General features: G+C 41.0%; 1 protein-coding gene across 1 annotated transcript; it reads left to right on the top strand.

Moving 5' to 3' along the window:
- The first annotated feature begins 131 nt into the window (after window positions 1-131).
- gabrg1 (gamma-aminobutyric acid type A receptor subunit gamma1) lies at window positions 132-16,162 on the top strand. The gene is made up of 9 exons (XM_066679593.1): window positions 132-263; window positions 3,961-4,121; window positions 9,502-9,569; window positions 10,134-10,354; window positions 10,672-10,754; window positions 11,266-11,403; window positions 12,074-12,226; window positions 12,578-12,777; window positions 13,830-16,162. The coding sequence occupies exons 1-9, from the start codon at window positions 193-195 to the stop codon at window positions 14,103-14,105; spliced, it is 1,371 nt and encodes a 456-aa protein (XP_066535690.1). The 5' UTR covers window positions 132-192; the 3' UTR covers window positions 14,106-16,162.
- The last annotated feature ends 1,766 nt before the right edge of the window (window positions 16,163-17,928 follow it).

Here is a 17,928-nt window from a genome sequence, read left to right as displayed (position 1 = left end):
TCCAGTGTGTTGATTTCAGTGCAGTGTTTCTCTCTTTCTTTTTCTCTCTCTCTCTCTCTCTCTCTCTCTCTCTCTCTCTCTCTCTCTCTCCACACTCACATACACACATTCTCTCTGTGTAGTAAGTAGACTGCGGCGTGGGACTTTTCCCCTCCCTTTGCTCCCTTTCTGTTTCTCTGCGAGGCTGTGGAGATGTTGTGGCCGGTGCTGTGTCGGAGGAGAGAGACCCTCGTGTGGCTGCTGCCCGCTCTCCTGCGGCTCTGGTGAGTTAACGTTAAGTTTCCCCGCTTTCCGTCCAACCTCGAGACCCCAAAACAAACAGAAGTTAGCTTTTGCTAATGTCGCCCTCGCGTTCACTGAAGGTGAACTCTTGGATTGTTAGCGCTCGAATTCAATTTTTGCTGAAGCGTTTTCTGTTCTCTAACTGGCGTCCGTGAAGTTTCTGTGCCGTTTTAATGCCTTTCCCAGTGAGCTCGGGCTCTCTGCTAAGCAGACCGTCGAGTTCTCCTCGTTTCTAACCCAGCGGTGCAATGTCTCTCCTGCAAACAACCTTGAGACTTCAGCCCGTAGCCCCACTCTTCAAACCGCGACGCACTTCGATTTCCTCGGTCTTGTTATGCCGCAGCTGTCCTTGTTGTTGTTTCAGCCTCTGTTACATTGTCCTTGACGCTTTTGTATCTCAGCTCCTCATCTACAAAGCGTACAAAGGAATCCCTACACAAATACAGGGTTTAAAGTGGTGTTATGTGTTTGTGGACCTCTGAGCTCATTTGTTCGTTTGATAGGGGACACTGTAGCCAACACAGCCCTCCCCCTACACGTCCCCTTCACCAACCCCCTTCAAACTCTCCCCCAACCAGCCCAACGTTTCATAGCTCTGACACTGCTGCTGAGACTAAATGCATTTGTTCACAGCTGGGTTCAGCACAATCTGCGCAGTACACAGCCCAAGCACTTAGACTGTTGAATTCCAGAGTGCTACTATGATCAACATAGTGTTTAGGATATTAGGACTAAACTAAGGTAATGGCCCATAAATCACCTGGTTCATAGGCTTCATCTTCTCTGGCTTCTCCACCCATTCTCTTAATGTTTTACACATTTATTGTGTTTCATTAATGAAGCATCACATTAACCATTTCCTAAGTCACATATACTGCTTATTGTTGTATGTACCAAAGTTTTAATATATCAATTGTCAATAAGCTTTTATCAGCATTTAAAAATTAGTGATGCACTCCATATCAACAAGAGTCCAGACACGTCTTCTACTGAGTGAATTCAGCTACTGTAAAGTGCATTCATTGCTAACACTGGTGTTGCATTATGCACACAACACAGCCAATTATCTTCACATGAGCCCACACAAGCCTAATGCCAGGACTAATCATCCAGTATCAGTTCTTCAGTAATACTCTTGTGACAGAATTCAGTCTGGGCATTGTTATGATACTATAAGGCTTATGTGTAATACATTGGTGTGTGAGCATCTTTCACGCTTACTGAGCAAACAGATCTATAGGGACACAAGGTGGAAGAAAGCCAGTCTGTAGTATATGAGAATGTGCTGTGTTGGCTCATCTAAAGCAGAAAGAACAGTAAATCAGCACAAGGCCACAATGCACTGATTACATCTTTGCCACTGTTTAGAGTGTTTCATAATTCTGAGCTTTCAGAATGATATTAGTAATAATGTTACCTTTGTGAGCCATATTCAGTTTCACTGACTTGTAACAAGGCAACAACATTACAATAGATATATCTGAGAGAAAACTGTTCTGAACTATTTGTGTTACCAGCCATTTTTGTATCGTTGACTATCCCACTCCAGAGAAAACACCTTTTATTTCTGTAGCCAGGGATATTTATGCAGACGTTTCTTAGAAATTCTCTTCAGGGAACTTTCTTGTGCTGAGCTTTTTCATTTCCCTAGAGAATCTGTTGGTGTGGCTGGCCTTATGTCATTTTTATCTCTATTAGAAAGTTGCATATTAGATAGTATAGGGGCTTGTGCATCATGTAGTTTGTAAAAGTTTTTTATATGCATACTAAACATTGCACACTCTCAGAAAAAAAGGTATGGTAGAGGTATATTTTTGTCACTAAAGGTACAAACAGTGTAAATGTTCCTTTTCAAGGTACAACAGTGATGTTAAAATCGAGTTATGTTCCCTAAAGGTACATTACATTCTGTTCTCCAGAAGGAGAGGTGTACATTTGTAAGATTTCATTACGGAACTGTGTAAAATGAAACAACGTAATACAAGCCCTTGAGATGAAATCATGAAATCAACTCAATTTTAAAATCTACAATTCTTATAGAATATGGTACAATAATGTATATATTAAAGTTACATCTAATGTACTCTTAAGGGTACCACCACAGTGACAGCAAAGGGTTCCACTGCAGTGATGGTTTTTCTGAGAGTGCAGCGGCAGTCCATAGGTACAATGAATATGCATTCCCCACAGATCAAAACATGTGTCCTAATGGACCATTACAGAGTGAGCAAACATTTTGAATCTCTAATACATTGATTCATTGTAACCGCTTTATCCTGTTTGGGGTTGAAATGTTTCCGGTGCCTACCTGGGAACATTAGACACAAGGCAGGAACACACACTGGATGGAGTACCAGTCCACCACAGGGCACCACGCACTGACACCTGTGGATACTTTTTGAATAGCCATTCAACATCCGGGCATTTTTGAGATTGTGGGGGTAAACCCATGCAGGCACAGGGAGAACACACCAAAGTCCTCACAGACAGTGAAACAAAGTGGGATTTGAACCCACAACCCCACAACCTTGGAGCTGTGTGACACATGTTGTACCTGAATCTTCAGTAAAATGACTATATTCTTTTTGCAGCCGAGATAAGGAGCAATATTTCAACCAAAACTCTGACAGCATTCAGTGGAATTAATCTTCAATTAAACCTGGCAATGAATTAATAAGGAGCCAATATTAAATACATAATATTCTAACAGCTACTTCTCACACTTTATTAGATTAATTTTTTGGAGCATATTGCTCTGGCTCAAGTTAACATACTGTAAAATTGTATTGAAATATATTTTATACCTGTGGACATTATATATTGTATATCATTTTTTATGTGTAGTCCCAACATGGATGTATTACACAGAAGCTGAGAACAGTGCTTTGCTCTTGGGATTTTGCCCAGTCCCAGCTATGTCATTTACTGCCTGAAGCTCAGGGTTGACTCTGTACATGTTCTCACAATAAGAGGATGTTGTTTTGTTAGTCCCTGCCCCCCCATTCCCATCATTTAATGAGGCACGGACCAATCACATGTCCTGTTTATCACATGATGAAATTGGGTTTTTACATTTCTGATTGGACTGAAAGTGTGGCACAGATGCTGTTAAAAATGTGGTGGCAATCAAAGCTGTTATGTGTAAGGAACAAAAACAAAACACATTAATCTAATGCATAATTGAAGCTTCTGTAATTTCTCTCTCTGTTTGCAGAGAGAAGGAGAGAGAGCGAAAGAGTTTTAATTTAAACCTCTAACCTTCAGCTGTTCCCTCGCACTCCTCGCCAAAGCACATCTTCATTAATCATTGCATTCTTTTATTAGATCCTTCTTTGTGTCTTCAACGCTACACACTTTTAAAATCTCCCTCCAGTCTCAGAGCTTCCACTCGTTTGCAGAAACAGATGAGGTCCTTTATCTGTTCATACACTTTACACAAATCCCCTTTTTCTGTCTATCACTCTTAGCTCATTAAACCAGTCACTGCCATTTGAGCTCAAGCTCTTATATTTAAAGAAATTTCTCTCTTTAAGTTTTCACTCTCTTGCACTCTCATTCTCTCTGCACATTTTATCTCTAAATATGTATACTTCATTATTTATGAGGCATTTTTGTGATTTTTCCTCATGTTTCTCTGCTCTAACAGATTGCTACTTTTTTCCTCTCCTTTTTTATCAGCATAGCATTCGGCCCCAGTAAAGCTGAGGAGGAAGATTACGAGGATGTTCCCATAAATAAAACTTGGGTTTTATCACCAAAAGTTTACGAGAGTGACGTCACCCTCATCCTGAATAAATTGCTGCAGGGATATGACAACAAATTGCGACCAGACATTGGAGGCAAGTTTTTACAGCAAATATGGGGTAGTTCCTATTCCCCTGAGCTTGGTATTTATCTCAACAGCCCAACAGCAATGGTCTCACTGCTAAAACTCTCACAGTGTTGTATTAATTATGACCTTATGGTGCAAAAGGATGGTTGTGCCATATTGGACATTGGCATACTCATGCTTCACCCACAAAGGCCTTCTTTTCTAGTAGCTGTTGCAAGGTCGTACAGGTTTCAACAAAAATTGTAGCAATTTCATCTAATATTTATTTTCTGGCATGTGGAATGTCCGACTGCTAAGATAGTTATGTTTTTCTGTCCATGTAATCAAACTAAGATTAGTATGCCAGCAAATTCATCATTTTTCTTTTCTAATATGTTTTCATTTTCAAAACAAAAATGTGTCATTAGGTTGAATGAACACTACACCCATTAATTCTTGTCCAAATTTGCACAGTTTATTATTTGGAAGTAAGTCTGGATGAAGCACTGATTATACTGAATTAAAAGACAGCAGTGTAACATACTAGTATACTTGTTATTGTCATGTCTCAACCAGGTGGAGGCAGTAATATACACATTTAAAAATGATGGTTCTACAAGGGTTCTTTAGTAAAGAATATGGTTTTATACTGAACTTAGAAAAAAACTTGAAGAACGCTTTGCATGATTAAAGGGTTCTTTGCACATTAAAAGGGTTCTTTAGATTGATAGAAAGTGTGCAATCGAGGGTTCTATTTAATGGTTCTCTATAGAAAACGGTTCTCTTTGGCATCAAAAAAGGTTCCTCTATTGTAAGGAGTTTGACATTGTAACTATAGAACACGTGGTGCAAAATAGAACATTATAGCACATTTGCATGAATATGAAGTAAGGCTGTGCCATATCGTCTCGTGTGCAATAATATCGCAAATTGTTTTAAACAATAAAAAAAAAATCAATATTGTGATTATCGTGATATCCTGACGTGTTTACGTAATGACGTCATACAGTTACATGTAATATGGCGTACATTCATTACATGAGTCATTTAAGCAGTGCAACTGATATGGTGGAAATTTGCTCTGCGTTCAAAAATTTCCTCCAAAAGAATGTGTGGAGGTGGTTTGGATATAAAATATGTTCTAAATATTTTTTATAGAATGTCAGAATCTTGGTAAATTACAGTTGTTCACAAAATAAGCAAATGTTTATATATATTATATTATTTCTTTGTTGTTTCTTCTGAATGTTTGAAATTGTTACATTTGTACAAAAAATAAAATGTAATTAAATATAATTTAAATATGAAATATATTATTCATTTAATATAATTCATATTAATTGTCACGCCCTCGTCTCGTCATGTCTGTTTTCCCCGGTCATGTGCTTTTAGCACATGGCTATGTTTTGTTTATGTCCTTGTCTCCGCCCTTGTCCCGCCTTTGTTCCGCCTCCTCGTCCGTGTCATGTGTTAACCCGTCCTCCTCGTTATCTGTCCAGGTGTGTCTCGTTTGTGTCAGTATTTAAGCCCTCTTGTCTCACGTCCTGTTTGTCGTACATTTCACATTTCTCCTTTGTCTAGTTGGTCGTGTTATATAGTCTGTCCGTCTGTCTCCACAGTTTCCCCGTCTCTTTTCCTTTGTCGTTGTTTTCGCTTTTTGTTTTGTTTTTCGCCTGTGAAACCCCCTAAACCCTCTACAGCTCCAGCGCGAGCCCGGCGAGCAGCACAAACCCCTGTCCTCGTAAAAGCGGCGCCTCCAACCGCTCCTGTCTTCATGAACGCGGCGCCAACGGCCGCTCCTGTCTTCGCGAACGCGGCGTCTCCAGCCGCGCATGTCTTCGTGAACGCTGCGCCTGTCCTTGTGAACGCGGCGCCTCCAGCCACGCCTGTCTTTGTGAGCGCGGCGCGCGCCTCACCTTTCTTCGTGAGCGCGTCGCCCGCCTCTCATGTCTCCGTGGACGTCGTCGCAGGTTCCCCTGCCTCCGTGGACGTCGTCGCAGGTTCCCCTGCCTCCGTGGACGTCGTCGCAGGTTCCCCTGCCTCCGTGGACGTCGTCGCAGGTTCCCCTGCCTCCGTGGACGTCGTCGCAGGTTCCCCTGCCTCCGTGGACGACGTCGCAGGTTCCCCTGCCTCCGTGGACGACGTCGCAGGTTCCCCTGCCTCCGTGGACGACGTCGCAGGTTCCCCTGCCTCCGTGGACGACGTCGCAGGTTCCCCTGCCTCCGTGGACGACGTCGCAGGTTCCCCTGCCTCCGTGGACGACGTCGCAGGTTCCCCTGCCTCCGTGGACGACGTCGCAGGTTCCCCTGCCTCCGTGGACGACGTCGCAGGTTCCCCTGCCTCCGTGGACGACGTCGCAGGTTCCCCTGCCTCCGTGGACGACGTCGCAGGTTCCCCTGCCTCCGTGGACGACGTCGCAGGTTCCCCTGCCTCCGTGGACGACGTCGCAGGTTCCCCTGCCTCCGTGGACGACGTCGCAGGTTCCCCTGCCTCCGTGGACGACGTCGCAGGTTCCCCTGCCTCCGTGGACGACGTCGCAGGTTCCCTTGTCTCCGTGGACGTCGTCGCCGGGCCTCCTGTCTTCGGAATGGCGGCTCCCTCGGCCGCTCCTGTCCCCGTGACTGTGGCTACGGCCGTTTCTGCCCCCGTGAATGTGGCCCTGGCCGCTCCTGGTCATGTCCGTAGGTCGGCCCGAAGGACTTCGGGGCCGATCCCTAGAGTTGTGCCCAGGCTGGCTTCTCAGACTGCCCCACAAACATTTGCCAGTCCTGGGCATCCCCCTGTTATATTGGTTCCCCTGTCTGTCCGTGTTCTGGTTCCTGTCTCTGTCCTTGTCCCAGTGCCTGTGTCTGCCTTTGTCTCTGTCCCAGTCCCTGTCACTGTATTCGTGTCTGTCCCCTTGAATGTCTTGGTCCCTGTTCCCCTGCCAAGTCCAGTCCAATCTCCTGTGAGTCCTGTCTGGTCCCCTGTCAGTCCTGTTCAGTCCCTGTTTCAATCCTCTGTCCAGTCCCTGTTTCAATCCTCTGTCCCGTCTCCTGTCCAGTCCCCGTTCCAACCCTCTGTCCTGTCTCAAGTCCCGTCTCCTGTCCAGTCCCCGTTCCAACCCTCTGTCCTGTCTCAAGTCCCGTCTCCTGTCCAGTCCCCGTTTCAACCCTCTGTATTGTCTCATGTCCAGTCCCGTTAGTCCTGTCCAGTCCCCGTTTCAACCCTCTGTCTTGTCTCATGTCCAGTCCCCGTATCCGTCCAGTGTTCAGTCACCTGTCTTGTCTCCACTCCAGTCCCCTGTCCTGACACCTGTCCATGTCCAGTCTTCTGTCCCCAAACATGTCCAGTCTCCGTATCCGTCCAGCGTTCAGTCACCTGTCTTGTCTCCGGTCCAGTCTCCCTTTCAACCCTCTGTCTTGTCTCAAGTCCTGTCACCTGTCCTGTCTTCTGTCCAGTCCCTGTTCCCATCCAGTGTCATGTCCAATGTCAAACACCCTGTCCAGTCTCCCGTCAAGTCTCATGTGTCCACTCCCGTCCTGTCCAGTCCGTTCTTGTCTCTTTTTCAGTCTCTTGTTGCCCCCCTTTGTCAGTCTCCTGTCATGTCCCATGTCCCATCTCATTTATCCGGTCCTGTCGTGTCCCCAGTTCCTGTCTGTTCCTGTCTAGTCTTGAATCTTGTTTTCCGTGCCCTCTCCTGTGCCAACTCCTGGGAGGTTTAGGAGTACGCGCCCCGGGAGTTGCGCGTTCATGGGGGGGGGCATCTGTCACGCCCTTGTCTCGTCATGTCTGTTTTCCCCGGTCATGTGCTTTTAGCACATGGCTATGTTTTGTTTATGTCCTTGTCTCCGCCCTTGTCCTGCCTTTGTTCCGCCTCCTCGTCCGTGTCATGTGTTAGCCCGTCCTCCTCGTTATCTGTCCAGGTGTGTCTCGTTTGTGTCAGTATTTAAGCCCTCTTGTCTCACGTCCTGTTTGTCGTACATTTCACATTTCACATTTCTCCTTTGTCTAGTTGGTCGTGTTATATAGTCTGTCCATCTGTCTCCAGTTTCCCCGTCTCTTTTCTTTTGTCATTGTTTTCGCTTTTTGTCCGTCTGTCACGCTTACCCTGTCTAGTTACCCGTGTTTAATTTAGCCTGCTTGGCTCCCTGTTTGTTTCCTTCTGTTTAAGTCTCGTTGTGTTTGTTATATTTCGATATTAAAAAACCCTGTGTTTTAGCAAGTGCGTCCGCTTCCGTCAGTCCGCCAACTGATCCCTGACATTAATATAACATTTATTTTGTTGCAGTAATGCGTTCTAGAAATTAATAAAATTATTTTCAGTGTTTTTTCATATTGCTAAGAATATTGTTATTGCCAAAACATCCTGAAACATTGTGGTATTATTTTAGGGCCATATTGCCCACCCCTAATACGAAGAAGGCTTTAACAGTGCAAAAACCCTATAATCATGCAAAGGGCACTTTAAGTGTTCATTTCTCGGTATAGAGCCATTTTCTTTTCTACAGAACCCTTGAAGAACCATCCTGTTTATAGATGTATGTTAATAATGGAGGGGAATTTTTAAATTGTTGTAGCTGTAGTGAGTCATGGGTGTAAAACTGTTGCGTTAATAAAATTTGATATAGGAGATAGAGGTATTTGCTGCACTGCCTGTAGTTATCCACTGATGCTAGTAGTAGATGTAGTAGAAGGACATGCAAATCACTTTTAAGACTTGTAAATAAAGGTCTGTTTTTAAGAAAATGAACTCAACAGCGAAAGGCACATTTACATATATAATTATTATTTGCTGTGCTCAGGGGTATTATTAAATATTGGTACACTGTGTTCGTCTTACTGTCGTTTGCTCGGAGGAATGTGCACAGTTTAAGCAAATTGATCCCAGCAGTGCCAGAGCACAACAGAGTCAAATCAGTATTGATCTTCCTGCTTTATCTGTATGTTTATGTGTATCTGAGCGGTGCAGAGAGACAGAGCAAATGAACAGAAAGTGAGATGGAGACAGAAGGAGAGACGGAGCGAGCACAAGTGGAGTTCATTAGTGTTCAGAGCCGACAGTGAGGGGGTGTAAGGAGGACCTGCGGGTTTTCTGTGATTCATCATCTCCTTGGATCCGTATTGTTTTGCTTTGATGCTTTGGAAGTAGCACAATCTCTACAATATCTTATCGTAGGAACATTTGCTGGATTACAGAGTTTGTGGCCACAGAGAAATCTTGTCCAGCACAGGGTGTAAATAGCCTGTGGATGATTTTAGTAAAAAATGAGCCCTTTTGCATAAATCTCTGTCCTTATCTTGCATATATTAACTTTGTAGGATTTGTGTTCATAATAATGTTAATACGTTAAATATAATTTAGTTTAAAGACATTCCGTTGCAAATACATTTGTATCTGAATCTAAGTAAAAATGTATGTTTTCCAGTGAAGCCCACTGTCATTAAAACCGCCGTGTATGTGAACAGCATTGGCCCAGTGGATCCCATCAACATGGTAAGCTCATATCAAGCACACACACATCCTGAAGTTTAGATTCTAAGCATGGTCCTGCAACAAGTTTTAAATGTTTCTTGGGTTTGTGGTTGTGGGTTTGAGTCCCACGCCAGGGGACTGTCCGGTTTCTTCCCACAGTCCAAAACACATGTTAGTAGGTGAATTGGCAACTCAGACGTGTTCATAGGTGTGAGTGTTAATGTGAGGTGTGAGTGTGTGTCGCCCTGTGAAGGACTGGCTCCCCCTCCAGGGTGTGTCCCACCTTGTTCCCGGTGAATTGGAAAAGCCATTACAGATAATGAATGAATATATAATGATATTTTGAAAAGGTAGTATTCTGAGTACGGCTAATAAAAAATTTGAAAAGGATACTTCTGCAAATATACCTTCAAACTTAACTCAAAAGTAAAAGAAAAATATTTTTTTAAACTTATGAAGCTTTACATAAATAACAGTTTAACTAAACACTAATGCAGTTAAATAGTCATCAAAAATGTCTTTACAATATAAACAATTAGTTTTAGTTCTGTTTATAAATTTGATTTTCTTTGTTTTGTTTTTAAGGAATACACCATAGACATCTTCTTTGCTCAGACATGGTACGACAGCAGGTTACAGTTCAACAGCTCTATGAAGGTTCTCATGCTAAACAGTAACATGGTGGGAAAGATTTGGATACCAGATACATTTTTCCGCAACTCTCGCAAATCTGATGCCCACTGGATCACCACACCCAACCGTCTCCTGCGTCTGTGGAGCGATGGACGAGTGATGTACACTCTGAGGTTTGTCAAATGCTGACATCATTTTACATAATAGCTGGTGTTGGTTGATTGTTGTTTGTGTAGCCGAAGTATGTGCTTTTGTATTCCTGTCCTATGGCACTCACTTTTGTTTTAAAAATTAAAAGGAAAAACTTCCCCGTTGTCTGTTGTCACGTACAGTTTTATCCATGAAGTAAATTTACATCACATTATTCATGTTACTTTAAAGTTAAGAAAGTTATGAAACATGGACACATGAACAAAACATACAAGCATCAACGTGCATTTGAAATGAGCCTCAACCATTTCCTTACCTTTTACAATTCTGTTTTTGTCAGGTTGACTATTAATGCGGAATGCTACCTTAAGCTGCATAACTTTCCTATGGATGAACATTCGTGTCCACTGGAATTTTCGAGCTGTAGGTGTTAAAATTGCTACTATCAATCTATGACTTGGCCTCAGCCCCGCCCTGAGTGCTGCTGGCCAACCAATCCCTACACATCACCTCTGCCAGCTGACCAATCTTCATGCACTGCCTATTATTACTAAACAAACATTGCCTCAGGCCTGTCCTAAATACCATCTTTGAACCCTGCATTGAGGAAGGACAGTGTACCATCCTCCAGCAGAAACCTCATCCCGCTCCAGCCGCCTTTACATTCCTTCGTCTTTCAGTCTGTGTCATCCCTGCATCCGCGGAATGCGCTGTCCATCAGCTTTCCATATGTGTCATTATACCATGGGCAGAGTTTTGAGGGAAGGCATGCATTAGACAAGCAGTGGGCCATCTTGTATGCCTCAGAGCCATCCTGACATTCTTGTCTTTGTGTACATATGTGTGTGCTGAGTGTGCGGGGTTGTGTTTGTGTGATTGGCAATGAGAGCATAAATTGATGCCTTACCTGTCCACGTGTTTGTGTTGTTTCCAGATGGATATCCGAAAAATGAGATTGAGTACAGATGGCAGCCTCGTGCTGTTGAGGTAGCTGACCAGCGCTATTGGAGACTTTACCAGTTTGCCTTTGTAGGCCTGCGGAGCATGTCCGACGTTGCACATACTCAGTCAGGTGTGTGGAATGTCCTTTTAAATTAGCTTGAGACACACTGAAGTTTGAGGGGTGAAAATTGTCCAACACACACAATACTGCAAGTCTAAACTCTTAGAAATTAATTCACTATATTTTAGTTAAACAAAATAGCTGCAGATTTAACAGATGCCATTTAGAAATATATATTCTTTGGTGTGCTCGCTCTAATGGTTTTAGTGGTACACTTTCATATTTAGTGTGCTCTACAGAGATTATCTATCTTTCATTCAAATGGAAACTCAAGACATGATGTCAATTAAGAGCCATGAAGGAAAAATGTCAAAGATTAAATTACAAAAATGTAAAACCATAAACAAATTATTGCTATTGGTATATGATATATAGGTTTGAGCTTTTAAAAGATGATTTATATACTTCATTTACACATACATTGGTAACCTCTATTTAAACTCTGTTTGGTGGAAAGCATTAAACAGTCAATGACAGTTTGTGAACATTGTTGAATTTCAGTGCCTACTAATGGGATTTTAGAGCTTCATTACACAACATCCATGAGGTATTAAAAAAATGAAGTCAGTTGCTAGCTGTAACAGACAGTTTAATGAGCTGTAGTCTCATAAGGGAAATGTTTGAAGTCTGAATAATTATGTTCATACCTGTATTGCATTATGATTTTTTTTAATTGCAGGGGAATATGTGGTTATGACAATCTTCTTTGAGTTGAGCCGCAGAATGGGCTACTTCACCATTCAGACCTACATCCCCTGCAGTATGATTGTAGTGTTATCCTGGGTCTCGTTCTGGATCAACAAGGATGCTGTTCCTGCCAGAACATCTTTAGGTACACTGCTATTGATGTTTCAGAAGTGCTCAGTTTGTTATAATGCTGAATGCAGAGGGCACATACAGATTTGATTTAGCTTTTCCAGGACTCATGGCTAAGACAGAGTATGAGATTTAGTTTTATGTATGTTAATCAGTCTGTGAATTGAGAACAGATGCAGTTGATGATTAGGATGATGTGCCAGGCTGCATGACAATTTATGCAAAGCACATCTCTTTTCAGGTATTAAATTATGTATGTGTATGTATTTATATTCTAAGAAAGACATTTCTAGGTTCCATCACCTCAGTTGAAAGAGAGGTATTATTGAATCCATTGTGAACACTTAATGCTTTTTTTCTGCCTCAGGTATCACAACTGTCCTCACAATGACAACCTTAAGCACCATATCCAGAAAGTCTTTGCCTAAGGTGTCATATGTGACCGCCATGGATCTGTTTGTGTCTGTGTGCTTCATCTTCACATTTGCTGCGCTAATGGAGTATGGAACACTGCACTATTTCACCAGCAATCGCCAAAACAAAAAGGCCAAACCCAGCAGTGCACAGGTGAGCAAATCTAGAGAGTTCTTACAGTGCTGAACTGCTACATTTAAATGAAAAATGAATGAGAGAGGTAGCACAATGGCCCAGCAGGTAGTGTTGCAGTCACACAGCTCCAGGGACCTGGAGTTGTGGGTTCAAGACACGCTCCGGGTGACTGTCTGTGAGGAGTTTGGTGTGTTCTCCCTGTGTCCGTGTGGGTTTCCTCCAGGTGCTCTGGTTTCCTCCCACGGTCCAAAAACACACACTGGTGGATTGGCAACTCAAAAAAGCATCCATAGGTGTGAATGTGTGAGTGAATTTGTGAGAGTGTCTCCCTTTGAAGGACAGGCGCCCCCTCAAGGGTGATTTCCCATATTACGCCCAGTGATTCTGGGTAGCCTCTGGACCCACTGTGACCCTGAACTGGAGAAATGATTACAGACAATGAATGAATAAATGAGAAAGGCCCTAATACCCTCTCATTAGTGCAAAAATTTTATTCTTAGATTTTCACATTTTACACATTTAAATCCAGGTACATTAATGAACTTGTGTAGTTGCCCCTTTCCAAATTAACATCAATTCCTCAATCTAAGAACAATCTTTTAAACATATTATTGCCCACATTTCCTTTGCTGCTCTTACTGAAACCTGTTTTTGGTTTAAAACCTTTTTAAATCTTCTGGTACATTTTTGTATATGAGTGTGGTGACTCATTTCCATTCATTCACAAGAGGATTGATGCATTTAAGTAATGCTATTGGGTATTTCAGTTCTTTCTCATGGTTCATTCTAATGGTATTTAATATTACAACTAGCACTATGCATTCAGACAAATTGCATTCTGACATCCCAAAACCCCAGATTCTTCCATCAGACTGCAAAGTGTGAATTGTGATTCATCACAGAGAACATTAGTTTCACTCCTGTGTAAATTGAATTTAAATATGTGTATGTAAAAGACATAATCATCGCTGATGATTACTCAATGCTGAAAGAATCATTCTTGTATTACTCTGGTCTATAGAGGCCTTGCTAGAAAGACACTGGTAGATATTTATTTGTTTTTCCTCTAGAAATCAAGCGTGGTGAACATCAGGCCGGGTACATCTTTGCTACAGATGAACAACATCGCCCCCTACCACGACGACGATGATTACACATACGAGTGTCTGGATGGGAAAGACTGTACGAGTTTTTTCTGTTGCATTGACGATTGTCGCTCAGGGGCATGGCGGGAAAATAGGATGCATGTCCATGTGTCCAAAATCGACTCCTACTCCAGAATATTCTTCCCAACTGCTTTCGGCCTCTTCAACCTCGTCTACTGGATCGGGTATCTGTATCTATAAAGATATAATTCAACACAGGGATGGACTCATTTGAAATTGGGGCGATATGTGGAAGTAATTTGTAAATTCTTTGCCCTCTTGATACAGTATTTGGAACCATAAGTCTTGAGTAAGAATTAATGCATAACAGCTACTGTTGGATGTTTCATCAGTGGATGTGTCATCATCCATTGGTACTTCATTTATTTAAGGGTGAGAATGTGTTTATAAAGAAAGAAAGGGCACGTGTAACATATTAGGCATATGATTTTTAATACAGTATCACAGAACATTGGTATTACCAGCCAGAACACAATTTCTAGAATATTGACTGTTATTTAAAACAGTTTTTATTCAGTATCAAAAAAGTTAATTTCACATATCCACCTTAGACAGTGCTGATCAATCTTCAGAATATTTGAGGCATAATGAAGGTTGTTATTTAAAATAATCTTGCATTGTCAGAGCTAAAGAATAGGTAAAACTTTTCTTTGACTATTTTATGAACAAAATATTAAACCTTTTTTTTTAGCTTCAAGCATATCAAGTAAATAATATCGGCTTCTTACAGAAACCTAACAGGAAAATTAAAGGACTAACCTGTTAACCTGTCTATTAGTAATAGTTGTTTAGATGTTGAACTTCAAGTAGTTTTTATGGTAAAGACACTACTATGCTTGTATATACACTAATCTTCAGCTTACTCGCACCTTATCAAACCAAAGCATAGGTAGTTTATGACAATGTGAAATAGATTTTTATGTTTCTTGATTTTCCCTAAGCCATTTTCTTGGAATTAGCTAATAATTACAGCCTACTGGACTTGAAAATACAGTTAATGCTAACACTGTAATAACTGGTGGTGAAAAATATCTCATTTTATTGTAACAATAATGTTGATATTTACGAGGAGCACAGGATACACCGATACTCATGTATATTTGCTAGGGACCCTGAATAATATGGGGATATGAATTTACATGGTTCAGTGTATCGGCTGGTTTCATATGAATGTCTAATCACTATTCTTGTTCGAAATTGTGAAACTGAACACCCATTAATTTGGGTCATGTGAATTCAAAGCTTCATTTTGTTTTCAGTGTAATTAAGCAAGAGTATGAGTTGAGGCTATGCACAAATATCTATTTGACTTCAATTATTTCATTACATTTAGCCATTTCTGACATTATCTATTCCCCAGTGAAAGCATCAACGTATAAATCAGCGTATAAACCTCGGCCGTTCACAATTGCCCCACAGCAGCTCTCTGCAGGAGAATCATTTCACAAGCGCCTCATTCGTGTTATCTCATGACTCATCAACATTCCTGCGGATAACGAATTCAAATGTTCTTTGGAGACAGATTTGCTCTGTTCCTTTCATCCAGCCCTGCAGACATATCACATACACTGAGATGAGAAAAGTGAAGTGAATGTTCTTAATTCATACGTGTCCACCATTCCTACATGAATAAAATATCAACACAATAATTATGAGAAGCAAAAAATGGAATGACAGAATTTCGTAGTTATAACATTTAATTCATGTGAAAATGAATCAGATAAATGCAGTTCATTACTGTTTGTCACTGTATTGCTGAAGTTAATTAGTTGACCTATTGAACGATTCCTTGTTAGCTAAAAACAAAGCCATTGATGCCTTTTGTAAAGTTGAACTCTTAAAGCATGACTCAACTTGATTGCTTTATTGTGCAGTTCTCACCTATGGTCCTTTTTCAAAAGCAGTGTGTGTGTGGACAGAATGTATCTTTGTTGATTGTTGATGTTAGTGTTGAACCCTGACATTTTTTTCAGTGGTTCTTGGTCATATCTGTTAGTTGGCTTGTTTTACTTGCAGGATTTTATGTCTGCCATTGAACGGATTTTAAGATCTATCATCAAGATGCAGTGCAGGCTTTTCATCTTCATCTAAATAATTATATACAGATCTGTGTTGTGTCCATTAAGACTAACTACATCAGAGTAATATTACATACTCCTTACTCAGTAACATTTAAAGCACCCTATGCAGAACAAATGTTCTAATAGCAATCAATCTCTCTCTCTCTCTCTCCCTCTCTCTCTCTCTCTCTCTCTCTCTCTCTCTCTCTCTCTCTCTATATATATATATATATATGAACGTATATTTTTAGATAAATAGATGATTTAGGTGTTAAAAATACACTGGAAAGATGGTGTTTTCAAGTTTTCATGATTTAGGTGTGTCCAACAGTTGCACGTGAATATAAAGTGTAACAACAACACAATCGACCATTTGTTGTTCAAAAATCTCTGAGACATTCCTGCTCCTATTATTTATTGATGTTATGTCTGCCAAGATTTCAGACAGAATCTGTAACAGATTCTAATGTTTGCATGAAATCCAGAAGCACACAGAAGAGAATATATTAATTCAAAATAAACCAGTTTAAACCAGTTCAACACAGGAATAATTATTTGAGGACTGAGTACATTGGCATTTAATTTAAACAAACAATCTGTGTAAAATCTTTTTCTTTAGAAAAATAAGCTACCCCTTCAGATCACACTGGATGACTAGTTCAAAAATGAGTCAAAAGCCAAAATGTCCCTCTTGTGCCTGACTGCAGCACAATTTTTAACCCAGCCCATTTCTGTTAACGGACAGCACAGGTACTGAATGTAAATTCAGAAATTAATTTGTGGAGTTGTGTTGTGTCCGTTTGACAAGGTGTGGTGTCACAATTAAACTCCCGAATTATTTTATTAATTATAAATCAATTTTACTTAAACTATTTAGTGATATTCAAAGTGGCATAAAATGAGGAGACTGAACGCACTGCCACGTTGATCAAATCAGTGTCAAATGCAGAGAAGTAGTGTTTTATACAATATATCTTACAAAGCATTAGTGAAACAACAAGGCACTGAACACATACACATACACACATGATTAGTGGCAGTGAACACACACCTGGAGCTGCGGGCAGCCACCTTTGGTGCTTTGAGGGGTTATGTGGATTGATGGAGGAAACAGCACTGCCAATCTCCTAACCATAAAGCCACAGATGCTCCAGCAAAATACTGAGCATTGTTGTCAACTTTAATCAAACATATTTATGGATAAATCGATGTATTTATTACCAGTATAGCTAAGAAAAGCTAAGTAGTTAGCTACCTGTTCTGAACATATTTTTCTAACATTATTGATTCAATATAAAATTATTTTTAGCAAATAGATAAATATTGTAGCTTACCCTAGAGTCAGTGTATATCTGTTAATAGTTTTAAAACTGTGCTGTGACTAAATCCTCAGAATAAAACACAAAGCAGATTCAGCTCCAAATATTAAATAAACCCACTCTGAAGATCAGGACAGCATGTGTTAGGCATCATCTGTGTATTTTAGTGTAATAATCCCTCCAATGTGCTTTACTGCTATTCCTACTGCAAGGCAGGACGTCAGGATTTCTGTTTAATTTTGTGCTTAATAGAGAGGGGAACATTTATAGACTCTGTGATTGCTTGGAAGGTGTGTCAAAAAATTGCATACTGATATTTCTTGCCAAAAGACATAATAATAATCTGAAAGATGATAAATCTGATACTTTATTTTAGTTGTGTGCAACCATTTGACACATTTGGATCCTGAACCACTTTTTTTTCCAGAGTTGTACATTTTCATAGCCATTTTCAGCTTTTACTGTAAGTAAACCGAATAAAAGTAAATGGCTTGCATGACAGCATGAGAGAGAATGTGTGTATGTAGGTACGTGTGTGTGTGTGTGTGTGTGTGTGTGTCTATTCACAGGGATATGTTTTTGATTGCATACTCTTGTGAATGTCTATGAATTCCATTATGGCTT

The sequence above is a fragment of the Hoplias malabaricus genome, chromosome 8 (genome assembly GCF_029633855.1).
Source record: "Hoplias malabaricus isolate fHopMal1 chromosome 8, fHopMal1.hap1, whole genome shotgun sequence".
NCBI lineage: Eukaryota > Metazoa > Chordata > Actinopteri > Characiformes > Erythrinidae > Hoplias > Hoplias malabaricus.
Note: the sequence above shows the minus strand (reverse complement) of the source record. Positions and strands in the feature narration are given on the sequence as shown.